Source organism: Pholcus phalangioides, unplaced genomic scaffold (genome assembly GCF_987345545.1).
Source record: "Pholcus phalangioides strain wild (caught in Gottingen) unplaced genomic scaffold, Ppha-v1.0 ptg000011l_1, whole genome shotgun sequence".
NCBI lineage: Eukaryota > Metazoa > Arthropoda > Arachnida > Araneae > Pholcidae > Pholcus > Pholcus phalangioides.
The window spans coordinates 47,860,152-47,888,148 of record NW_028301604.1 but is presented as its reverse complement, the minus strand read 5'-3'; the positions used below and the strand labels follow the sequence as shown (position 1 = coordinate 47,888,148).

The window sequence follows — 27,997 nt, the reverse complement described above, 5'->3', positions numbered from 1 at the left end:
GGTATCTCCTGGTGCTTTGCTTGCACATACATTTCTTAGAAGATTTAGGACCTCCACGTCTTCTACTTGAATATCGTTGAGAGTTTTATTATTCCATGCAACACCCGTATATCGAATATCATTATCCCCATTAAAAACTGACGCGAAAAATTCATTGAAAGCACTACACATGCCTACATTGCTCTCTACTTTTGAGCCTCCTATCGAGAGGGGGCCAACTGTCCCCTTATATCCATTATTGACGTGTCGAAAAAATGATTTTGGGTCAGACCCAATGTTATCTGCCAATCTAGATTCAACTTCCTTTTTACTATCACTTATCACTTTCTTCAACACTCTTCTTTTATCTGTAAACAATGATAGGTCACCTCGTCCACTCTTATACTCTCTGAATGCTCTTTTCTTTTCAAGATAAAGGTTACGCACGCTATCCGTGAACCATAGAGTGTGCGATGTACAAACACGCTTTTTTCGAACAAAGGGTATGACGTCGTGCAAAACAGAGGACAACTTCGAACTAAATTCTTCCCATTGACTTACCCCCCCTACTGATTCCAACCGGTCTTTGAAAACTTCCGCTAACCTTCCTCTCAAAACATCAAAGTTAGTTCTTCGAAAGCAAGGAACCAGTCTTTTGTTATCAACCTTACCCGAAGAAAACTCACAGAGAAATCTGACTATACGATGATCACTGGAAGAAAACTCTTCCCCCACCGAAACATGTTCAACAAGATCCTCAGAACTATTAAGAAATTAAATCCAAAATAGCAGTACCCCTAGTGGCTTCTGATACATGCTGATACAAAAAGTTTTCGAGCACCAACTCAAGAAAGTCTCTTTCATACTGATCTCTAGATGAAAGGTTCTCCCAATCAATACCTGGGTAATGTAATCCCCTAGGATGAGAACCCTCTTACGCTTACACATGCAGGAAATTTCATCATGAAATTTGGCGGTGTAGTTCGAATCCCTATTTGGTGGATTGTAACAAACCCCAACAATAAGTTTATGATGTCTTTTGTTTTCAAGCTCAACCCATATAATTTCGACATCATTTCTCTGCACGTTACACTCTCTATCCTTCAAACATGATTTCACGTATATCAACACTCCACCCCCTTTCCTATCATATCTATTTCTCAAAAAAGTATCGTATCCTGAGATGTGTAAGAAAGATTCCTCCCCATCGTTTGCCCAAGATTCTATAATGGCTATAAGATCCAGGCCCTCCACAACTATCATAGTTTCTAAAAAATCCTTCTTTTTACCCAAGCTCCTGGCATTTATTAGCATACATTTTAATTTTCCCCGTGATTTAGTGTTAATCGAGAAGCCATCCAAGTCAGAGGTGGGTAATTCCCCGTCAGTAGTGTTGTGATTATCATTAACTAACCCGCATTCCCGACTACGTGGTCTGGGATTAAAAAACCTGACTTAAGACTATCCTAAAATTCCCAGACCCCCTCTTATTTATATGAATCCCATCCGAAGGAAGCCACCTATCTTTAAATGCGGGAAGCTCCAAGAACGTGACCCCAACTGAGGAGCAAATGTCCTTCAGGCCTGTATTGAATTGGTGGATCCTACTCCTATACCCCTACTACCCCTTGGCAGCACTGGAATCACTGCCACATCTGAACCCCCCTCCCTAGCGGATAATAGTAAATCCCGGTACTCTGACAGAGACTCACTAATATTCGCTCCTACCTGATTCGTTCCCACCCACAGAATCACCCGCAAGGGCAACTTTCGGCGATGAAAAACATATCGAACGTTGCCAATCTCTCCCGTAGGGAGACAACAGCGCTCGAAACCCCGAAAACCCCTACACACTCGGTTCCCAAGTTTCCTAACCATAGAATCGCCGATGATTAAACCCCTATCACTATCCCCCTCTACCTCATCCACGACCACCCATTCGCCCTCTAAACTGTCGTTGTTCGTGGAGATTTCTTCTTCATCAACAGGTGGCTCGACGACCAGAGGCTCCGTTATAACCGGGCACTCTAGCACCCAAACTTTTTCCCGTAAAGCTTCGACCTCGAGTTCCAGCCTTGTCCTATCCAAGCACCCTTTACAATTGAAACTGTCAGCTACTATACCCCTATACCAGGGAAACCTCCCGTCGCAAGCTCTACGCAACACTAGTCGAGGTCGAGGCATACTAACACTATTGCTTAAGCTAGATAATAATAATACTTAAAAATAGGAAAATGAGAAACATTAAAGGGAAATTAAAATAATGTAAAATACATTATTATGCATAATATACGTAAGAGCGATATTGATTAATTGAGTGATATTGTTAATAAATCATAATTATGATCATAATAGTATTGACATACATAAATAGTTGTGGCCATAAGATATTACACCCCACACCTCGACCAGAAATATTTTCCCATCCATTATGAACTTTTTAATATAAATTTCTGTGTTTACAGTACGTTTTATGCTTTTTATTTCAACTCCCTCCTCTTACTTCTTTTTTTAAATGTGAATTCCCTATCAATTGAGATTTAATCCCCTTGATTATTTTTTATGCAGCATTGTTAATAAAATATGCAAATTCTCTTAATTTATTTCACCAGTGTAGTAGAGTGATTTTTGTAGCTACGTTCAAACTCAAGGAACCGTGTTTAATAAACCGTTATAAATTTCTGTGTTTACAGTACGTTTTATGCTTTTTATTTCAACTCCCTCCTCTTACTTCTTTTTTTAAATGTGAATTCCCTATCAATTGAGATTTAATCCCCTTGATTATTTTTTATGCAGCATTGTTATGTTATTGTAGGTTTTTGATGACGTGTCAGCAGTATTAAAACATGTTACTTCAATTCAAATATTATATATGTGATGATGGGATATCATAATTACATGAACCAATCCATGCTATGTTTTTTTTTCACAATTCTCTCAATAGCCGTAGTACAATCATATAATTTTTTATCCATTTTACTTCCTTAAAATCTCTTCAATCACATAATCTGCACCCTGCCGTTAAAAGCGTAATAATTTCTTGTTCCAAATAGTAACAATATGAACGTATTTCAAGGTGAGTAAAAATTTTTGACCACGTTTTTCGCAAAACGCACCATTGTGGGTCGGGAGCATTCGATCTGACAGACACCGCGTGGCCATTGTTTTTATCTAGCTCGCTGCATTAAAATTTGTTCGACTGGTTTTATGTCAAATACACATGGGTTTTTGTGCTTGAATGCACCTTTATAGTGTAATACCGGCCTAAGACCGGGATTACACTATAAAATTTTGATAAAAATTTTTTTATCAAACTCGAAAAATGAAATCAATAAGCGCATCGGTTACATTCGAGAAAATGCAACCGGCGATCTTTTATATATATATATATATATAAAACTCGGAAAAAAAAAATATATATAACTTGATAAAACTCGAAAAATTCAACCTATATATATATATAGGTTGAATTTTTCGAGTTTTATCAAAGAGTTTTTACAAAACTTTTATAGTGTAATCCCGGCCTTAAGTCCGGATTACACTAAAAAATTTTTATAATAAATTCTTTTACAAATGCAACCAATAGGCTGATCGGTTGCATTTGTTCGAAATGCAACCGATAAATTTATTGGTTGCTTTTTTTAAGTTTTATAAAATAAATTTCATAAACCTTTTACAGTGAAATCCCATCCTTAGATTAGTCACTTCTGAAATTTCACTTTTTTTTTAGTTTATGGACTCAATATCGTGTAAAATATACTTGTGAGTATCGGGGGAGACACCAAAACTATTCAAGTGCTTAGGGCCTTCAAACGTTTTAATCCGTGCTCTTGGACGACCTTGCCCAGGCTTTCTCTCGATGGATCCGGTATCCTGGAACTGTTTCCACAAGTTACACACGACGCTGGGCGTTAAATTGAACTCTCTACAAATCTGGACTTGAGATTGGCCTGCTTCTAGCCTCTACACAATTCGCCACCTCATTCCATCACCTAAAGGTTGGTGGTTACTCATTTTTACTGCTACAGTTTGAAATTAACCGATTGCTGCAAAATAACACCAAGAAATTCGCCGAAGTGTGCTAGCGAACGAAATACGTCTTAACTTACGCGCGCTTATAAAGCCTGTTTCTCTACTGGCTCCGCCTACACACACGTGTACGCTTACGTATTTGACGTACAAGATTTGCATTTTTGTCTAGAAGCAGTGGTTTTACATTCAGTTCAGTTCTTTTCATGAAATTCGATAAAATATGCAAATTCTCTTAATTTATTTCACCAGTGTAGTAGAGTGATTTTTGTAGCTACGTTCAAACTCAAGGAACCGTGTTTAATAAACCGTTATAAATTTCTGTGTTTACAGTACGTTTTATGCTTTTTATTTCAACTCCCTCCTCTTACTTCTTTTTTTAAATGTGAATTCCCTATCAATTGAGATTTAATCCCCTTGATTATTTTTTATGCAGCATTGTTATGTTATTGTAGGTTTTTGATGACGTGTCAGCAGTATTAAAACATGTTACTTCAATTCAAATATTATATATGTGATGATGGGATATCATAATTACATGAACCAATCCATGCTATGTTTTTTTTTTCACAATTCTCTCAATAGCCGTAGTACAATCATATAATTTTTTATCCATTTTACTTCCTTAAAATCTCTTCAATCACATAATCTGCACCCTGCCGTTAAAAGCGTAATAATTTCTTGTTCCAAATAGTAACAATATGAACGTATTTCAAGGTGAGTAAAAATTTTTGACCACGTTTTTCGCAAAACGCACCATTGTGGGTCGGGAGCATTCGATCTGACAGACACCGCGTGGCCATTGTTTTTATCTAGCTCGCTGCATTAAAATTTGTATGAAATTCGATAAAATATGCAAATTCTCTTAATTTATTTCACCAGTGTAGTAGAGTGATTTTTGTAGCTACGTTCAAACTCAAGGAACCGTGTTTAATAAACCGTTATAAATTTCTGTGTTTACAGTACGTTTTATGCTTTTTATTTCAACTCCCTCCTCTTACTTCTTTTTTTAAATGTGAATTCCCTATCAATTGAGATTTAATCCCCTTGATTATTTTTTATGCAGCATTGTTAATAAAATATGCAAATTCTCTTAATTTATTTCACCAGTGTAGTAGAGTGATTTTTGTAGCTACGTTCAAACTCAAGGAACCGATGATGTTATAAAGTCAAAAGAAAAATAAAATAAAATAAACGACGCTGGATTTGATACCCGGTGGACGTCGAGATTTTACAGTATTTAGATGTGAGCATCAACTAACCTTTTAAAGATTATTAACTCTTTGAAGACTGATTTTTGAACCATACTGGGGCATATATATCCCATTAGTATTGAACGGGCTGGATGCCTTTAAAAAATCCGACATTGGACTAGTGTGTCAGTGAGTTCACGATTTTCGCGCCCGAGTGGCGTGGTCGTTAAAATGCTCGTCTACTACCGTGAAGGTTGCTGTCACGATCACTGTTTCGAACCTAAGGGAGGATATAGATAAGATATTTTCCCTAACGAACTTGAGGCGACCACCGATAGACAGCGTCTTCATTTCTAAGCAATGACAGTAAATTGCAATATAGCGATATGGCCAGAGTTGATGTTTGGTGAAAGTAGTAGAGAGTTCATGAGACGTAAAATATACCGTTTCCACCAAAATTATCATAAAATTCTTTGAAAAGTGCTGTATCAGTTACGCGATGGACAGAACTGAAGATGACATCCTCTTTGAAAGTGACAATGGTGATTACAGCACAGTTGAAGATGGAAACTAAGATGCTACACCGTATTGGCTTTCGATGTGAGAATCAGAAGAAATGAATTAGAAAGTTTGTATAACTTTTCGTTGTAATTTTTATAGCATGAAAATATATGAGTTTTTTCCCCTCTAACATTCGCTGATTTTTGAGGGTCGGCACGAGTTTTCGATTTATTGTGGTTTTAGTGCTCCTGAATTCAGTTTGTTGGCTTGTACACGAGTACATACGGTAGGTGTGTATTATATTTTTTAAATGCATGCAAATCAAGCACATTGTGCCCGAACTCGGCAGTCAATATATTGGGCCCACGGAGGGATAATAAAGAACCTTTGTTAGATGTTCATATTATAACTTATGTGACACGACTGCAGATTGTTCTAAATAGGATACTTGTTTTCCGCTTTGAGAATATTAAGCATTTTTATCGCTTACCGTTGCATATATCTGATCACCGTTGTATTGTGTTCTCTGTCGTTTCGTATCATCTTCGTGTAGCATTCTGTGCTCGCCGTTCAAGTCCCCCGCTTCATTGGTAACTAAAATGAAAAAAGAAAACACCTATTCAAAATAGAAACTACGCACTCGATCGTTATTTTTTGTGCATACACACTGTAATCGTTTATTCAGTCAAATTACATATTGCTTATGACCGTATTCACCGACAGAGTTTAAACTACAACCGTAGATGGAACGATTGGAGATCGACATGTATTGGTTAAAAAACCTGGATAAACCAATCCGTGTCGATCTCCAATCATTTCACCTCCGATTATAATTTAAACTCTGTCAGTGAATGCAGCCGTTCATGATAACCATGGCTTCAATGCACTCTTGCATTTACTAAGCAGAGCCATGATGGAGGAGACATGAACTGTTATAATCTCATCTACGGCACACCGATATGCGATATATTTTACCATACATTACAGAACAATGTGTTAAATGCAATAATTTATGCTGAATTTGAAAAAAATCCGTGTATGATATTCATCGGAAAAAAGAAAAAAAAATTTAAAAAAGCGAACTCTTTTTCAAAAATATACGCACTCCCTAGAGAATTTTGCGAATCTAAAAGATAGAATTTTCTGAAGCTCATATAAATTCCCCTGGACGTTCAAATATAGTTGAAAAGTGGACATGCAACATTAGGCAGCCGCCTAAAGAGGATCCCATAAAGATGCTTTCTAATAATGTTAGAAAATCCGATTCACGTCTTTTGGTGGCCATTTATGCGGGGGACTCGGTCGGCACAGTTCTTAACCTCCCTCCCTCATTCACTTATGTATCTGCTGATGATGGCTTTCAGCACGCACTCTATGTAAATCTTGCTTTTGCAAAATGGAGATGAGCACGCCATAATAACTGTAGCGCACGCAGTCCGGAAACTAGACCGTCATTCGTCGCCACGTAACGGTTTGCACGCGTGTCATCTTGCCACAAACTCCCTCCTTTTCCCTTTTTATTAAAGTACATCGGTGCATCAAACCAAACCGATGCCTGATACTTTTATTTTCACATTTTCACCGTAAAAACATTCAACTTTATTCACGGTGGCCTATATATATATATATATTGAACAATATTTTTCATATAAGCCTAGTGTTTCCTATTTTGACTTATTTATGAGAGAAAATGCATCCAGTATAAAAAGAATTTATTTCAAAAATTCCACTCTTTTACCTGTTATATATATGCCGATTAACCTGCAGATCTAAAATGAAATGTGAATATGCTAGGATAGAGCTAAAAAACAATCAGAGCTTAAAGGCATTACCGAAAAATATATATATCGACGTAACAAAATGTGCAGTAGCGTGGGTCGGCTCACACCAGGGCAATGAAATTTTAAAAATATGAAATGTACTAATTTTTTGAAAAATAATATGAAATGAATAATGTTTCTAAAATTGAAAAGTGTATGAAGAATTCAATTTATACAAAAAAAAATTAATTGAAAAATGTACGCCAAGTAAAGAAATTTGAGAGTATGTGTTAGAGAAATAAGCATAATGCTTTGAAACACCCTGTATGCACTATACAAAAAATCTTCTCCAAGTTGGTTCTTGAAATCTGTCCTATGAATGACTACACCATTATCAGCATCGTAACAAGCACTCGCTTCTGAAAACGATCACATGGACAAGTACTGAGGGTAAACTATCTCCACGGTCCGGTGCTTCACCGAAATCCAGCAGTTTAGCGCTGATTTGTCCTTAGCTGGCCGGTAGATAGATATTTCGATACTATTTCTGAGCTAAGGACTTTTTATAGTAGTTACTAAGGACTACAATTAAGGAGTTAAGCAGTAGTTCACGGCGGCCATCTTGGTTGGGAAGAAATTTCGCCACTAGCCGCGAGCTCGCGCTATCGTATTTAGCGATAAAATATGGATTTTTTTTTAATGAATTAATTTTATTCAAGAAAAATGACTGATAAAACATCTTTTATATGTTTGGTATCTTCAAAGTTGAAGTACTTCATCGTTATATATATGTTGTATTTCTACGTAGAAAGAAACGTTCCCTGATTTACTAGGTGCTGGTGTACCCCCCATGTTTTCGGATTCTTGGAATGTGCTTGAGAACGGTAGTGTAAATATAAGTCACGCTGTCTGCGTGTGGGAGTGTATAGAAAAAACCCATAAGCTCTCATCTGCTCTCACCAATTTAAATAAATTCTCATTTTTCTTGATGTTATGGAATTGCTGCTGAGTCTACGTGTCATTATCTTAATTTAAATACTACGCATTTTTAAATACCACAAATATATGTTGACATCGGCGAATGAAGCCACGACGAAGTGCTAGCGCGTTCATACTAAGGTAAGAATTATTTTATACAAATACAACGCCACAACAGGCAAAGTGCCCAACGAGGTGGCTGAGAAAAAGATGCCCATAAAAATAAGGATGTCATATATTTCAAAAATAAAAAATTTTGTTGCTATCGAACTTTATAGGAAGAGTTTTTAAAGATATTCTTAATATTTTTTGACCACTAAATGTGTTATTTAAAAATATAAATATGACATAATGCCACGCAATCGATGGGCAGTGAATTCCACTTGGTGATGCTGAAAAATATTAAATAGCTCATGTTTATTTTGGATTGTATTGGACATATTTACATGGCAAATGAAATATAAATCTGCAATCACTATAATATAATAATTTCAGTTGTCTTAAATCAATTCCCGAATTTTGTTACAGCACTATACAACGAGTGTAACAAGAGGACTGTTTCCACCCGTTTGGAAACACTTGTGTCTTCGTTTCTTCACTAAGCCTGGTAAGGAAACATCAGCGGAACCAACGAAATTTTGTTCAATCAGCTTCGACTGAAAAGGTGCTCGAAAAATTGTTGACCAAAAGAATAATGCACTTCTTGTACTCTAGAGACAAGCTTAGCCCTTATCAATTTGGATTCTCATCAGGCAAAAGTACCACTGATGCCATCATCAAAGTCTCAAACTTTGCGAAAGACAGCTGTCGGAAAAATTCCCATGTTTTAGCTATAGCTTTGGATGTAAAGGGAGCATTCGATGCTGGCTGGTGGCCAGGTATTATGAAACAACTTAGAGATTTTCACTGTCCAAAGAATCTATTTCGTTTAGCAAAGAACTATTTTTCGGAGCGGTCAGCTTGTCTATCCCCCTCGTGTTACTGCATCCGAAAAGAAGTAACAATGGGCTGTCCAACAGGGATCTTGCTGTGGTCCAAGATTTTGGACAATATTTTATGGCTCTTTATTCAGGATAGATCTACCTCCAAATATCGAGATTATAGCTTTTGCAGATGATCTTCTCTTGCTAATCAGAGCTAAAACTGAACTCGAGTTGGAAATGTATGGCAACAATTGTACTTCGCGAGTTTTAGAATGGCCGAACAGAAACAAAGTACGATTCAATCCTGAAAAATCAAGCGTTTTACTATTCTCCAAGAAAAGGAGAGAAGCAATCAACATTTATATGTATGATAATATTTTAGATAATGTGTCTGAACTGCGTTATCTAGGTGTAACGTTTGACCGCAAATTAAACTGGAAAACTCATATTAACACTTTATGTACGAAAGTCAGCATTGCATCGAGCACACTGTCCGAAATGGCAAAAGTAACTTGGGGTATCGACCCGAAAGCACAGAAAACTATTTATGAAAGAGAAATTCAACCTTTAATGACGTATGCTGAGCCAGTTTGGAATGAAGGCTTGGATTATAAAATAAATAGGAGAAAGCTACAGGCAGCCCAAAGATTAACAGCCTTGCGTATTATAAAGGGTTTCCGCACTATATCGTACGATGCTTCGTGTTTTCTTGCAGGCATCGCCCCCATCTGTCTGAAGATACAGGAAATCGAGATAATATTCTTGAGTAGCAGAGGTGATACCGATATCATTGACCTGAACTTTCACCTAAACATTGGTTGCATCCAGAGAAACATGTTGCGGATAGAAAAAGAAATCACAACAGATAATTACCTACAGATTTTTACTGACGGCAGAGTGAAATCGGGAACAATACTGGTTGCGCTTTTGTGGTTTTCCAAAACGATACGTAATCGTCGAAAAATTTTTCAAACTACATTCTAACTGCTCCAATAACCAGGCAGGGGCTTTTGCAATTTTACAAGCTATAACATGGATTTCTTCTGAACTCGATCAGCCAACACATGGTGTCACTATTCATACAGACAGTCAAATTACGATACGCAAGATTTTAAATAATAAATGTCATCACGAAATAATAGAAAGGATCCGTTTCATGCTGTGAGAACTTTCAACTGATGACATAGAAATCAATATCAAGTGGGTCAAGGGCCATTCTGGTATTACCGGAAATGAAAATGTGGATGAACTGGCTAAAGTAGCGGCTCTGTCAAATCTTTCTCTGAGCTTTGAAAAGATCCCCAAATCTTACATCAAGAAAACGAAGCAAGAGGAAACGATGGTAAAATTAGTGGTGTACAACCTCCAAGGGGAACACAACCAAATTGTTCTTCCCAAATGTGCAACAGACTCAAACGGAAGTTCAATCATTCATACAAAGTTACCCAAATTCTCTCAGGACATGATAGAATCAACGAATATCTTTTCAAGTTCAAGCATGTCTCTTCTCCTCTGTGTACCTGTGACTTTACACAAATACAAACTGTGGAACATTTTATTTTCTTCTGCTCTAATTTGGACTCAAATAGATACAAACTTTACAAACATATTACTAAAAGCGATCAGTGACCGCCAGAACTAAGAATTCTCATTTCAGATGAATATTTTACTATACTCAATCGTTTTATTAACAGTATATCGTACCTGTGTATGTGAGCAACTTTTTCTCCCTCAATATATGTATTTTAATATTTTTTTCTATCTACTTGAATGTTTTATTTTTTGAGGAAAAAAAAATCATTTTAAATTTTTTTTCACATTTTCTTTGTTGTTTTTTCTTCTGTGCTCTTAATTTTTTTAATCTTCTTATGTGCTTGATTTCTTTTGTTTCTTATTTTTGTATATTAATTTGTTTTTCATTTTTGTTTCTTTTTCTTCAATTTGTTTCTTCTCAAATTTTTTATTCCCCCTTTTCAGCTTTTTATTATTTTTCTATATCTTCTTCTCAGCTTTCTTTTCCTTTGTTTTGTATCTTGTTAAATTTTGTTTTATTTTTAATTTTTCGTACCATATAATTTTTGATAGCACTTTCTCGCGCTTCAACTGATTGTCCGCACATACAATTTTTAATTTTTATTTTTGTAAATATTTTATATATTTTATTAATGTCTCATATGTTATATAATCACTATTAATTTGTGTTCACATAATTATATTCAATATACGGGGTGATTATAAAAAAAACTATCCCGACATATGGGCCCCTAACTATCATACCATTCACAGAAACTGAATGAAATTTTGGCATAAGGTATTTTGAGGTATGCGCTCAAGAATGATATGGAAAACAACAGTGTCACTCTAACAGTTACGGTTACAGTGAGAAAATTTCGAAAATATCAAATGGCAACACCAAGTTTTTTGTATTGGAATGTGATCTCCACTGTGAAAAACCCTAAATAGCGTTCGAACGGCAACTGTAGCATGAAAATCACCGGCCGTAGATAGGCTAAAAGTGAGGACAACCAATAAGGACAGAGAAGCAGCATAAAATAAAGCATTTTATTGTGTTTCACAAATTTTCCACATGGCCTTGTGGAGGACTAATCAGGCTGGGATCTCAGCCGAAGAAACGGTGTGACGAATGAAACGAACATTAATGCTCTGGTGCACGGCAAAGTCCTTTTTCCTTGCCTAGCTCCGGGGATTTTCGTGCTACAGATGCCATTCCAACGCTATTTAGTGTTTTTCAGTATGGAGATCGCATTCCAATACGAGAAACTTGGTGTTGTCATTTGATATTTTCGAAATTTTCTCACTGTAACCGTAACTGTTAGAGTGACACTGTTGTTTTCCATATCATTCTTGAGCGCATACCTCAAAATACCTTATGCCAAAATTTCATTCAGTTTCTGTGAATGGTATGATAGTTAGGGGCCCATATGTCGGGATAGTTTTTTTATAATCACCCTGTATATATATGCATACTCGTATTTTACACAATCTATTTGTCGGAGAAAAAATATTGTATTTCAGTCCGCACAATACTTGTAATACTTCTTGTCATGGAGCATGTAGGAATAAAGATTTTTGTAAAAAAAAACACACACACACAGTTTTCATAACATGAATTGCAAAATTGATAATTATATAGGGCAAGAATTATGAATATTCATCTCACATCTTTGTCAGGTTCAACATTTTTTTCCGAAATTTTAGTTACGAACGGTGATTGTGCCTACTTTTGGTAATGTTTTTAGATGACGATGGTGACAATTGACGATGTATTTTATGGATTATTATTTACGAACCCAGTTTACCATATTTTTCGCAATGAAATATAATCATCGGATTATTTGAATTATTTTTTCGTGAAATACTGTACATTTTGTTAACCGCGATTTGAAGCAGATCTTTATTCCCACGCCCTTCAGCAGTTTTAGCAGTAATTAGCAAATTGCATTTAAGGATTAAATTACAATTTTGGCAAAATTTAGTGATATCCAATATTTCTCGATAAAGTTTCTAAATTTAGTGATGTCACTTACTCAAATGATTACAGCTTAAAGAAGAACTGTACTCATTTGAGTACAGCTTAACAAAACTTATGTACTGCAAATTTTTGCGAAAAAATACTCATGGGCACAAATGGATTAAGATCGCAGTTTCTCTTACATTCTTCTCAATATAATAATTTCATTTGAACTCAACTGGATATTACTGCGTAATATCAATTACAACGGATTAATAATTTTATCAAGTCTGCCTGCAGACCACCTATGCCATCGTCACGGATCACAGGTGGAGAAACACTGCTCTAGATGGGTTTTTGCAGCGGTAAAAATGACGGTAATAATGGAATTACTAAATATCAGCGTAACATTCTCACTGGTTGGTTATAATTTCCATCTTTTTTTGTGATACCTTCCATAACTATATTATTGAGGAAGTAACTTGCAAATGCGCTTTTCGAATGTTTCGGTTGTTTGTATCATGGGCACATAACTTGGACGGTAGCGATTGATATAACCGCTATATAGATTGTGCACTGATATTATGATTACAACATACACTGAAATGAACAATCTTAAGCGAACAATAAATATTGAAAGAACAGATGTTCTATCATGGTGTTGTTTCTATATAGTTTTCGTTCAACATTTCGTTCCACTCATTCGTGGTTCGCTAATTTCTACAGTTTGATAATTTCAAGCATTGTTTTCAAGCATTCAAAGTGTTGGATCTTTCTGACGAAGTTGGTTAGCAATAATAAGAAATTAATGTTCCTTCCTCAAACACTTTTCATGTTTTCTTAACAAATTATCAGTTGTAGCTTTCAAGGCGCATTTTTCCATCGATAAAAATGTCTCTGATATGTGTAATAAGGCTCATTGCCTAATTTTATCATTTTTTTATTTTTTTCTGGTATGTGGTAAGAATTACCGGATGCGTTTGAGGTGCGTTCGGAAACATGAAAAGTAAATCATCTGGTTACTGATATGTCTAGTAAATTCATTGATGAAAAATAATTGATAGAAAATTCACCAACTTATACGCCACGCGTATGAGTTTCACGGTATCTGTTTTATACGATAAGTATAAGTAATCAATGATTAATGTATATTTGACATCAATAACATTTCGGCGTGTACATGATAATTCGTCTCATAAGTATTAACAGTCGGTAAAACTGCTGTCTGTAAATAATTAAGAAACTGAACGCACTATAACATGGCTATCACATCCAGATATAAAATGAATTCAATGAGTTCATGTACGAAGTATTTTTTCGTTGTTGCAATGATTGTATTAAAAAAAAATCATTCATAAGAGACACAAAACTAGTCGGGTTGTTGCATAGGCGTGAACTTGTAACCGGTCTATGGGCCCGAGCTTCTCCGGGGTTCTCCCTCCACTGTTTTGTAATTTAAACCATCTAAATATGTATTGGGTTTTAGCCTCCACACCCAATTTTTTTGATCCCTTATAATATTCCCAATAACACTACACCTATGGGCTGTTGTAGAATGTGTACGGTTACATCATACGGGAAGAGATGATAACCATGATTTCAGATATTGGAAAAATGACTAAAATACAGAACCTGATAACAATTTCAAAGATTTTGCCGTTATCAGATTTTGATGCCGGAGGGGGGGGGGGAAGCAGAGAGTAATTTTAGTGTAACTGGTGTTGAAGAATGGAAACATACTAGGACACGCAAACGCGCAGCATCTTATGGTGTCATGAGATGTTTTTTTAATTACAGACACCACCACACACACACAAACACATAAAATATATATACCAGGAAAAAATCTGTACAAATAAAATTTATTTTCTGACTGTCTGTGTGTGTGTTCTCTATACACACTCTAGCACAAAATAAATCGTAATTTTAATTTCCGATAGTCTCGTCGTAATAAACGCGACAACATTAATTAAGGAGATTTCATCAGAAATAAAAAATAAAATAAAAACATAAGAATACGGATGAAAACACTACAGAAGATCTATGCATCAAAAATTAGTGTAAATATTTCATTCCGTTATTATAGTTGATATCTGTAAAATTGCAGTCATATATTGATCATATTTAGAGTTTGAAAAAAAAAAATCGGGTTTAACAAACTATCAGTTTAACGGACACCATTCGCCGCTATTAATCCCTTAATCGAGAGGGTCTACCATTCCCTGCGCCATAAATGGCCTGAAGTTATGAGGGGCTGTTCCACATGAAACTGTGCCACTGAAATCGTCTTGCTGTCTGAAACTTAAAATCAACCCGCAATGTTACCTCAACCTTATTTTGGTCAGATTTGCAAAATTTCACCTGCACCCTTGGTGAATCCAGAAATAATGTTTAAATATCTCTGTAATAAGTTTGAAGGCTCTCGATTGTATTTTGTCGGTTTGGCTTTGATTTCGATCGGATTTACTCGGTGAATGACAATCCAAGTGTCTGAAAGGTAACTCATGCTTTTTCAACTAATTTTTCACAGTTTTAAAGGGGCGCGATAGCCCAGGTCGATATCATACTCGACCAAAGTATGTTTGGAGGTGTTGCGAGTTCGATACCCGGTTCATCCTTGTCAGAAAGATTTCCTAACACCGGGGTACAAAAACAACGGCGACGTGGCCGCAGAAAAAATTGCTACCGCAGGGAGCCCGGGTTACATGGGCGGAGATGCGTGGGGGGCATTTCCTCCCCCCCCCCTAGAGTCAAAGGTGGAGTCGACTGATCTAATGTATATATGAATTGACATCATCATCGTGCCCCCCAGACTTCCAAGTCAATCGCCGCCTATGCCGGGTTAGCGCACCAACCCCTTGATGAGTATAGAAAAAAACAAGCCTGCCGTTCTCGGAATCGGCAATAAGTTGTAGGTCCCGGTTTAATTAGCTCTCGTGTGCAGAAAATGACCGTGATGCGACAAAAATGATCAAATGATCATAGTTTTGAATGAATATACTTTGACATTGTAATTCTGGAATCACATTTTCGTCTTCAAGGAAAACATCTTTTTATAGGTGAATACATCGTTATGTGCATGCTAAAATGTTTTCTTCATTTCTTATACCCTAGCAGAAAAACCCCAGATCACAACGCTTCCTTCTGAGGTTTGCGTTGTAGGTGCAATAAAATTTGTTACTTTCTTTTTTTCCTTTTTTTTTTCTAGGCAGTGTAATACATGAAATTAATTCTTCATTAATGCAATCAATGTTAATGTTGGTTTTATTTGAGCATAATTATGTGTGTAAAGAAAATCTTTCAACACTTATTTTAATTTAAGAGGGTTGGTGAACGCAAATTTTCCCAAAAAATATATTTTCGAATTTTTCTATTTTCAAATACGATGAAATTTTCTACGTCTAACTGTGTTCAAGTTTTTGTTCTACCCTGTACTAGAAATATTTTTAAAATATTTTGATATAAACTGCTGGCAGGCATTATATATGCTAATATGTTTTCCACTAAAATGCTCTTTTCTCAAAACTAAGTTTTTGTTAGATAAGGAACATTTTTTCGAACATCACTTTGTATGTCTCTCAACACTATTGTGTTACATACTTTTAATACGAGGAGTTTCTATTAAAATTATTTAAAAAGAGATTATATAAAAAGTTGCATGTTGTGGAAATTAAAATTCGAGAAAAAATAATAATCCTGAATGTTCGTGTTAAATTGTATAAAAATATCCACAGTATTTGAAAAAAAAACTGAGAGCCTTAAGTAAATAAATTTTTTTTAAATGTTCCTTAAAGAAAGATTTTTTTCCGTAGGAAAGCATGGCATGGGAAGCCAAGATCATGCACCAACCCCCTTAATTTTCATGTGTAAAAGCATGTTGTGGATGTATCGCAAACTAATGAACTGATTAAATGAAGAAAGAACAGGTGATAATTTTCTTTTATATTTATCAAATTTATCGACTTCAATTGGGAACTACAGATAATCGCCGGTGAAAGTGATAAACGCATTAAAATTCATCAAATTTATCGTGGCAATCGGCGACTACGCATAATCACAGATTTACCACTTTTCCCGTAACATTTACCTGTAAAAAATAATTTGGAGTGAAATATTCCAAAAGCATTCGATATTATAGTGATAAAAAAAAGTAGTTGAATTTTAAAAATGTTATGTGGATATATATACAGCCCCGATACAACTCTTATGTACTCAACACTAGGTTTACCGGGCGGGTCATTTTGACCCATTTCGAACTTCATGGGTGAAATTATAGAAACCGTTTACGTGTTTTTTCTGCCACTTTGTACTGACTTTTATTCATTCAACGAGATGAGTACATATAGAAATTCGTCTTCTTGAAAGCCTTCTAATTTTGAAGTTCTGTATGTGGTATACCTATCTCTACCGATACGGGTCAATTTGACGCGTTAGTAAAATAACCATTAACGCTAAGAAAATGGCTCTCTTTATGCGCTACGTATTTGTGTTGGAAGACCCTGACGCAGAAAAGATAAGCATCGGAAAAACAAACAAAAGTCAATCCATGAATTGCTATCTTAGTTATTGCGCTATGCAAATGAACAGAGCGTTTCCTTATTCTATGCAAATGATTTAACAGCAATAAATGCATGGATCCTGTACAAAGAATGCACTTGATCGAATTTATCTAGAAAGGATTTTCTTTTTCAATTGGCCGAAGAACTTGCCGGCAAAGAAAAAGAAGACCAACAAAACATTCATCGTCCGTCACCAAATACTCCACAAGGACGAAAGGCTTGCCTAATTATATTGCAACAGAAACAAAACCAACACCGGTACAGAATGTAAAAAGACTGTTTGCGAAAAATGTGTAAGCGAAATTAAGTGCATCTGTAAAACATGCGTATATGGTGGATAATCGATTTTTCCCACAATCGATTATCCACCATAACTCGAAAATGGTTTGAGATAGGACAAGGTTGGTGGGGTGTTTCACATGATGCACACTCGTGATCGTCTATCGCCCCTTTCGTTTGGCAGAATAGGTCGGATTCACCCTTACATTATATCCATGTACCACACATTAGCGATGCAATAAATGTAATATAATATATTAAGTTAAATATTATAAATTTTATGTACACATGCATATATCTCATAGTTTCATTTATAATAGTACGTTTATATAGCAGTATGTAGTACATTTTTCAAGTTGTTTTTTAAAGAAAATGTGTGATTTTGTTCATGGTTCAAATTGACCCGTGTCTGTAAACCTAGTGTTAATGAAAGGATTAAAAGAAAGTAGGGGTAGAAAGAAAAAAAAAAGAAAGAGCGAGCTTGAGTGTGCTGAAATGTCACCCAATTCCCCATGTGCGGAAATGCACCGTGAGGATCTGTCTGTACCAATGTTTCTGAACCGCCGGGCCCCGGCCTGGTACTGGGCCGTGACATCATTCATACCGGGCCGCGACTGGTCTACCATTTCCTTTTTCCCCCATTCATGTTCCGTTAATCATGTGTTTGACCGGCCCTTCCACTCACAAAAATAAATGAAACCGGGCCGCGGGCTTTCAAAGGTTGAGAACCACTGGTCTATACACCCCTGACGTACTTATGAAACGTTGGGTGCTGTAAATCACTTCTTGCTTTACGTCTTCCTTTAACTTATCCTCCCTTTCATGTTCCCTGTGGCTTCGGTCGGGAATAAGACGGAACCATGCCGAACACAACCTTTCCAAGCAACGCCATTTGACACATTGGCTCAGGAGGAGTGGCTTTACGCTTACCTAGTGGAAGAATCACGTACTACGGATGCTCTCGCTCACCGTACGGCAATTCCGATTATTTTTAGGTATGCCCCGTACACTCAAGCTTTACTCGACGCACAAGTCCTGATGTCAAATTCAGATGACAAGCACAAGTCCTGATGTCAACTTCATATGTCATCTCCACTCTGCCAAAGAAGCAGCACTTCTCCAGAACAATTCCGTCAATCATCGACCGAATGAAAATTTTTGGAAATTTGTATGTTAATTTTATTTTTATATATATAAGATTTACTTATATTGTATTTGCATTAATTTAAAATCATATTTATTTAAAATCCGTGTTTTACCTTCGCGTTTTATCAATTGAAACTGATAAAAATAAGATGCGAGCGAAAAAAAAAAAAAATTCGTCTAAGGTCACAATTTCTACATTTGATGAACTCTGCAAAATTGAATAGGCAACAATTTTCTCCCCTATACCTTACACTTACTTCCTCCTAGTGGTCCGAAGCTTACAGGAATTCCTCTGACACCAATAACTGATAACTTCAGGATGACCGACAAAAGAAGACATACCACATAACTAGGACTACTGATACGGCACGTACTTTCACATTCTGCATCTACTTAATTTGTATTTTACATCTGACTGCATTTATGCTTTTATTATTTTTGGACAACATTTGTTTGGCATTAAATATTCTAATGGACTTTGACGGTACAATAGCAGAACTTCGGGGTTCGAATGCTTCCTTAGGCATATGCTTAAAGCACTCTCAGAACAGTTCTGCCTTCAGCCAGTGTCAGGTTGTTCCCCCCAAAGAGCCCAGACATTGGCTTTGATAATTTTCATATTCTGCAAAAAATTCCTTGCTTCACTTGTCTCTTCCTTGCTTCATTCAAATTCTATATCTTGTCATAATCAATGTTTTTTTTGCTTTTTCATAATTTTCCAATTTTAATATTAATTTCAACTTCCTTTAAACACAAATTAAAATACACACAATATATATATACAATGCGATTCTAACCTGTTCTGCCAAACGAAAGTGGGTAATAGACGAGCCCAGGTGGATCTTGAAACACCCCAAAACACCTCACTAACCCTGTCCTACTAAAAACTGTTTTCGAGTTATAGTGGATAATCGATTATGGAAAAAGTATGTATGTAAGTATGAAAAGTAAGTATGTATGTAAGTATGAAAAGTAAGTATGTATGTAAGTATGAAAAGTAAGTATGTATGTAAGTATGAAAAGTAAGTATGTATGTAAGTATGAAAAGTAAGTATGTATGTAAGTATGAAAAGTAAGTATGTATGTAAGTATGAAAAGTAAGTATGTATGTAAGTATGAAAAGTAAGTATGTATGTAAGTATGAAAAGTAAGTATGTATGTAAGTATGAAAAGTAAGTATGTATGTAAGTATGAAAAGTAAGTATGTATGTAAGTATGAAAAGTAAGTATGTATGTGTCAAGTCTTAAAAAACCTGCATTTGTGAAGTTTCTAGGATACCTACACACGAATATTAAGTGCATATTTGGAACGAAGGAACAAATCCCATAAGATGACATCATTTTCATTGAAATATCAGCATTTATTGGCGAGCTATAAGTGCTGAAAATTGGCAAAGTTCAAAATCGAATTGTCACCAAAAATTTTTTATCGTCAATTACGCAAACACCCTTCTAGCTACAATCGGTCAAATTTACCAAAAACTTGTGCATTGTACCAGTTTTCAAAAGTCTACAATAACCCTTATCGGTGTTCCGGTTCAGGAAAGTTTAGGTTCAGGAAACATACATACGTTAGCATTTTGTTCGCAATACACAACTGAAATCAACTTTTGTCGAAATAGATATTCGACAAAAATTCGGAATTGGCGATTACAGATTTTGGTGACAATTTGATTTTGCAGAAAAAATCATATAAGGTGACGTTACAGGTTCATCGACATCTACAGGATATCTGTATTTAATGGCGAGCTTCAATCGCTGAGAGATTAGTGAAGTGAAAAATCAAATTGCTGTCAAAACCTACTAAAATTACTTCGATGAACGCAGATTTCAGTGATGTATTGCGAACAAAGAGCTAAATTTCTCCTGCACCAGAACACCAATATGGTTTGCTGTAGGCTCTTCCGAAAACTGGTGAAATAAACAAGAGTTTTTTTTACTTTTATTATTATTTTTTTTTCAAGACCGATTGCAACGAGAAGGGTATTTGTGTAATTGGCGATGAAAAATTTTGGTGACAATACGATTGTGAACTTTCACAACCAAGCAGAGCAACTTCAGTCTAGATGGGCGATGGACGAAACTTTGCCCTAGCCGCCCTAGCCTAATGTGTTACCTCTCTTCTCCTCTATTTTTACCAGAATCTTTTCAAAAAATCCAAAAACTCTCTGGAAATAAACTTCATAATAAAAAAATAGAAAATATGGTTTTTTTTTTTTAACTAACATTTTGACTTTTTCTAACACTACTTCTCAACCGTCTAGGATCTATATCACCGAAATGGACCAATCGTAGAGGACCAGCATCTTTCCGGCCTTCTTCACTTTCAGGGAAATTTCTCCTTCATCACGACTAACAACGTTGATCGTTGTGACGGCATTTTCACAGCTCATCTCTTCACGTGACGAAGTGTTTTTCACGTATTTACCGGCCTTGTACGAAGAATTACCTGCAAAAATGTGTTAAATTTACTGCGGATTTTCCCAAATTTTGACTCGGCCTTTAGGAAAAATTTATATTTCTCAGCCTGCCAGGCCTTTCGTAAGCTCTGAGGGCAGATCTCGGCGAATTTTCTTGCATTCCGAAAATAATGTCAGCTTATAGGATTTTTTCGTTCGTTCCAAATATGCGCTTAATTTGTGTGTAAGTCTCTTAGAAACTTCACAAATGCGGGGTTTTTTAGGGTTGACACATATTTTTCCCATAATCGATTATCCACCATAACTCGAAAATGGTTTGAGATAGGACAAGGTGTTGGTGGAGTGTTTCATGATGCACACTCGGGCTCGTCTATCGCCCCTTTCGTTTGGCAGAATAGGTCGGATTCACCCTTACATTATATCCATTGGATTTTGAACTTAGCCAATCTTTCAGCGCTTGTTAAATTAAATCCAGATATTTCAATGTAAAGGATGTCATCTTATAGGATTTTTCTGTTATTTTCGGATATGTGCTTAGTTTGCGTGTAGATCTTTCAGAAACTTTACGCGTTTTCTCAGATTTGACACATATTTTTTCCATAATCGATTATCCACCATAACTAGAAAACGATTCGCAATAGAACAGGGTTCGTAGGGCGTTTCATGTTCTACTTGGGCTCGTTTATTACCCCCTTTCGTTTGGCAGAACGTGTCACGTTCACCCTATATGCAAAAACTTATTGTTGTTTAAATCATACATGTAATGTCGTAATTAATTTACTATTGTCATTGTATGATCGACAGTAATTTTATGGTTACGTTCCGAGCAAAACTGGACTACTTTGCACCACCTAAAATGTCGTGTAAAGTAGTCAGAAATATTTCTTCACTTCGTTTTAGGCTTAATTCAGCTCGCGAAATTGGTATTAATATCCGAATTTGTCTCTTTTTTGGTGATAAAATAGTACCAAATTTCAATCATATTAGTTGCTTTCCTCCCATGGTAAAGTGCGATGAGCTGCGCTTTTGTGAATTTTTATCATTTTTTCCATTCAAGGCCTAAAAAATGTATTTCCTGAGAGCTTCCCGTAATACTATGGAATAACACAATAAAATCTGAGTGGACCGACAATTCTCCAATATTGTCTTGCTTAGAAATAATCATTATATTTGGTGGTGCAAAGTAATTCATAGGAGCGGGATACTTTGCACCAATTGAAAAAAAAATTCATAAAAATTAAAAAAAAAATTGGGATAGTTTTTATAACAACAGAACTGTTTTCGCATTGTCATAGAATATATCAACGTCATTTTCAAAAATTATTTTGCATATTTGCTATACCTAGCATGAGTTTTTTCGAATAAGCACTAAAAACGGTGCAAAGTAGCTACGGTAAAACCTACTCGTAAATACTGAGAGAGGGAGAGAGATGTTCGAAGTCTTGAAATAGGTTTAGAATAATCTGTTCTTTGGACATTTAGACCAAGTATGCTCAAGATTAGCGGACCAATTGGCAAGTACCTCTATTCATTTACTGCTTTGACTAACATGAGTACTTTAAATATATCTTTTTGAACTTTATTGCTCCGCTAGTTATTAAATTATAGTGATGAAATACGTTAGATGAAAAAAATCCCATTCATCTTGGTTTTCACAGCTTGAGTATATTATTTTTTGGTATTCTGTATCTGGTTTACCCGTCTGTGATGAAACAGCCGAAATTGATCAGAAGCTCCAATTCTAAAAGAAGAGCCGTCATTTCGAAAGCAATAGAACTGATCGGGCTGGATTTTTCGTTTTTTCTTTGTTCGTGTGTTAATGTTAAACAAATACTCCTCCTTCGTGTGTATGTTTCTCCCTATTTGCTGGTCTTTTTTCATGCCGTTTCCAAGGCAACAAACAGTAACGTGAAAGGCAAAAAGACATCATTTTCTCTCTCACTTCGAACCAAGCATATCATCAGCCCCCGTTTGCCAAAAAAAATCCCTCCCTCTCTTTTCCTTATTTGTTTCTCCTCTTTTTGTTGCCTCTTCATCTTCACTCTGATACTGCTGTTTCTTTAATTTTTTTTCGCCTGCATTTCTTTTCCTCGTTCTTGTTATGCACATTTTACATATTCTGAAATGACTACGCTATTCTATCCTACCATGTGGCACCCTAGAGGAATGTGAAATTTTACAGTATATATCACACTTCACGTCATTTCGTGCATAACATCCAGGTGGAGCTTCAAAATATGTTGAAGGCCCCCCTGCTAAACGAGGTACAGTTTATGGAGCATTCAGTATGAGCGACTACTGAATAGTCATTCGATGATAGTGATATAGAGTCGTGCCGCTCTAATGCACTCGGAACCTTTAAGAGTACAGGGCAATGATACGAAATGGTTACCGTATGTAAAAAAAATAATAATACAGTAATTACTTAACATTGTAAAAAACCGGTGACTACCTCTCTGTGATGTACAAAATTTTCGAAAAATTACCGAAAATTGTAAATTTGGTTTCGGAGTCAGAAATATTGTAACGGTACAAACGTACAAATTATTGATATAGTAGAAATTTGCCCCGCGAACTGGATCCAGAACATTAAACATTTATGAACTTCTTCGCAAAATGGCGAATAAAATAAAAATTATGTAGACAACCCAATCATTACCATCGTATTGCTTGGAATTTGTCAAGTAGTGATTACGCGTTAAAAAGTTTACAGGAGCTAGCGGAACTTACCTTCATTTCTTGATGGACTAACGCAAAGAAAGAAATATCCAAGTATATTTGCTACTTACCTTGCTGTGACTCGCAAAAAGCATTTCAAAGAATGTTTTTTTCATTTCAAATGGCGTTTCGAATCTCACTCTCTTCAAGGCAGGTATACATTAGCTCGCGGATCATTCAATGCAAGCATTCTCAATTGGTTGTTTAGTAATTTGTACGGTGTTGTGAACAGGGCCGTCTTAAGAGCATCATGGGCTCCCGGGCCAAGTGGTTTCTTTGAGGCCTCTACCAGGTAAATTCTAGAAAATTTTAACCACTTCTCATTTTTGTGAGGCCCTCTTCTCTTGAGGTCCCCGGGCTCATGCGTTAAGACGGCACTGGTTGTGAACGATTCTTGAGATGTTTGAACTGGACCCCACCTGAAATCGATTTTTTCAACGAGCACAAAAGAAAGAAAAGAAGCTCAAAAGAAGAGTTTGTGTACCCACGAACGGATTAGAACCGCTGCAGGGGGTCGTACGCTAAAAGATCGGCACGCTAATGCATACACGACGGCATGCAAGGTAAAAGATCAAAGGCATTTCTAGTTCACTTACCGGAGGGATGTGAAGCTTCATGTGCCACCCCTGAGCACAAAGCGGCACGCCATCTTTGCTAGCCAAGTAAAAAAAGTATCTCAACACCCCCAAAAAACAACGGAATTTTTGTTTTGAGAAATTAAATCATTATATTTAAATTGTTTAAGTAAACTTTAAATTTTTATTAATAAAAACATTGTAGGATGTAAGTGACAATTTATAATAAACTATCACATTTGTGGACCCAAAATTACTGGAACATAATTTGTCCTAAAATTCTGCATCTGATGGCTTCTTTTGGGCCGTTCAAGTATTACGTCATCATCAATGGGGGAGGGGGATTTGGATAATGCTTACGTCATCAACCACTATTTATGAAAATATGAAATATTTTTAATGGGATCTTACTAGGTGCGCCAAAAACGAGAAAAACCTTTCGATAGTTTGTGGGTATTTGAAGTAACATTCTCCCCTATTTATAAGTGCCATACAGAGCCGCTTTAGTGATCTCTAAATATTTCACGGATCCAAGTGATCTGGAAATGTGACGGGACGCTTAAGTGCTCTGGAACTGTGCCACGCATCACTCAAGTGATCCGTAATTATACGCCATGGATCACTTAAATAATCTGAGAATGTGCCGCAGTAACTTGAGTGATGTAGAACTGCACTATGGGCCATTTAAGTGCTCTAAAACTACGTCACATGTCACTCAAGGGATCTCTAAATGTGTCACGGATCATTTAAGTGTTCTGGAATTGTACCACGGGACACTTAAGCGATCTGTAAATATGCCGCTTAGTTCATTTTTACAAAATTAGGTTTGAGGAGGGCAGGCCGCATCAGATAAACCCCAGGGCTATATTTGGTCTGCGGGCAAAAGGACTTTATGCGACTTATCATTATATGGCGTAGAGTAGGGGTCTTCAACGTTTTACGCTCGAGGGCCACAATTTGTCGCATTCCGCGGGCCACTCATTAACGGCGTTGGGGGGGGGGTGACCCCAAAGACGATCACAAATATTTCAAAATATTTTAAACGATTTAAATTCATTCAAAATTAATTTTAACAAATAATAATTTTGAATGATTTAAAAAAAAACATTTCACATTATAGTGTCAAAAAATGCCTTTTTTAATATAATAATACATTTCTGTTACTTGAAAATGCTTTTGAAAGTTGGTAAATCTAAATTTTTCTCATATTTCTTGTGCCTCCAATCAATCTCAGTGTGTTCTATCCCCTTCCAAAGGTTGATCCTACGTACGCTCAGATACGACAAATTACAATGCGACGCGTAATACATATTTTATGATTCCATTATGTATTCATTTCCGTTTCAAAAAATTAAGCTAAATTGGGGCAAGTCCAATTATTTTAGGTATTTTTTATATTGCATGAAACAGAATGAAAATGTACGATTTTTTTTATACATGTATATGTTGAATTAATTACGTTACTAAATCAAAAAACAAAAAAAAATCTTCGGTTACTTACATTACGAATGCTGGTGGATGTAATTTCTAAATTAATGTGAAACTCGACATTGTTTTTGCTTGACTAAAGCTTCATTATTAGGTAAAATTTGTGTTGTTGCTATTCGTATCCTCCAAATGCCGATCAGTCAGACGTGTTAAAAACTAAACAATTCACATATGTAAGTGCTGCCAAATATAGCAGCCATGAACAATGCATGTTTGCGTATTTCTGGATACTTTTCTCTTCGGACACATACTTAGAATAAAAATCAATGAAGCAATTTCAAAAACTTGCATTTAACTGCAGAGTCACATTGCAAATCTGGAAATTCTAATTGCAGCTCTGGTGTGGAACACTTTCGATATCGACCGAGAATGGTGAGGAAAACATTTTCATAGAGATTTCGTTCTCGCAGAAGTCGGAAAATCTGCTTCTGAATTCCATTCTCAGATTTGAAATGCACTGTACATAATCGTCCGGTTTCCAAGTTGTAGATCTATTTACCAACTCCAATAATTTAAAAAAATGTATGCAGTTTTTGTTTTGCAATTGACGTTCCCAAAGGAATAATTTAGTTTCGAACGCTTTCACGTTGTCATAAAAATTATGGACAAGTAGGTCTTTTCCCAGTAAGCGGATCATTCAGTAGACCAGTGATATCGACAAGAAATGCTAAATCTCTCATCCACTTTTTATCTTCAAACTCTCTAATAAGTTTTCCTTTGGATTTCATGAGTTCATCAACTTCCTCCTTCAAGGAAAACAGGCGCTGAAGCATCTTTCCTCTAAGAATTTTTGAAACTGTTTATGGTTAAGACCTTGGGATCGAATGAAGTTAACCGCTTTCCCTACAACAGACATTACATGTTCAAAGTTGTAGAAAAATTTTTTGCACAAGTTAATCGCCTGACAGTCGAGTGGTTAGGGAACTAGCCTCTCACTGTGCAGGCCTGGATTCAAATCCTGGTTCGGGCATGGATGTTTACTAACACTAACAAATTCCCTGAACGGATCATACTGATCCCTCGGGAATACGTGATGATCACGTTATTAAAAAAAAGTTTTTCTGGTGTATGATGCATTGGAAAGCCATCTTCGTATTTACACATTTTTCGGCATCTGACTTTATCAATGTGATTACCCCTGTCTTCTAACCGGTCAGAGTGAGCACTATCTGCAGATATGTTGCCTACGTCCAACTCACATTTGGCCAATGTTTCTGCCAAACTTGAATATAAGTCGAAACTTCGTGCACTAGCTAAGTCCTCAACAATTTTGAAGTTTATGTCAATACCACGAATGAAAATGGCTGCTTGTGCGGTATCTGTTGCATCCGTCGATTCATCCATAGCTACTGAGTAAAATAAAAATTCCTCACATTTGGATTTGAAGGTCTTTGGATATGAAGGAATAAATCTGCTGACAGATCCTCCACGCGTCTTGCTACTGTTACATCCACAGAGTAAGAATAATATAGAGCGCGCGCGAAGGGTTACAATGTGAAGCAAAGATCCGGAGTCACGTGACTCCGGTCAAAAGGCTGGTCAGGGAATCTCGCTTTCAATGCTTTCCTTATGGCTATTCGTATGACGATCTACACGTGCTGTCTTATTTTTGATTAGAATGGTCAACACTAGCGCAGCTTTCGGATGTTCTGACTTCAGGGGGAACAGTATCCTTTCACAAGGGAATACTTTTTTGCTCGTTCCCCTTCTTATAAATTAAAAATTGAAATACAAAATTGACGATTTAATGGATTTCTGACGTAGTCTCAGTTTTTAACGATTCCATTTTGGATTTAATTCAATTAAAGTTCCGAGTTTTGGTAAAATTCAAATGTCATGAGCCATTATTAAATGTTTTAATAGAATTTTTGGTAATAAATGATTGAAGTAATGAGTTTTATTAACTTTTAACTGAAATATACGTCTCGGCGAGATTTGGCGAGCTAGTGAGTTTATTCGAGTTTCGCTCAACTTGAA

At 36.2% G+C, this 27,997-nt stretch overlaps 1 protein-coding gene across 1 annotated transcript in view; it reads right to left on the bottom strand.

Moving 5' to 3' along the window:
- Nucleotides 1–27,997, bottom strand: part of LOC149080503 (uncharacterized) — a 466,415-nt gene that overhangs the window by 113,927 nt on the left and 324,491 nt on the right. Inside the window, exon 5 of the mRNA XM_089239593.1 lies at nucleotides 6,193–6,296. Coding sequence (XP_089095719.1) covers nucleotides 6,193–6,296 — 104 coding nt within the window. The remainder of the gene's footprint in view (nucleotides 1–6,192; nucleotides 6,297–27,997) is intronic.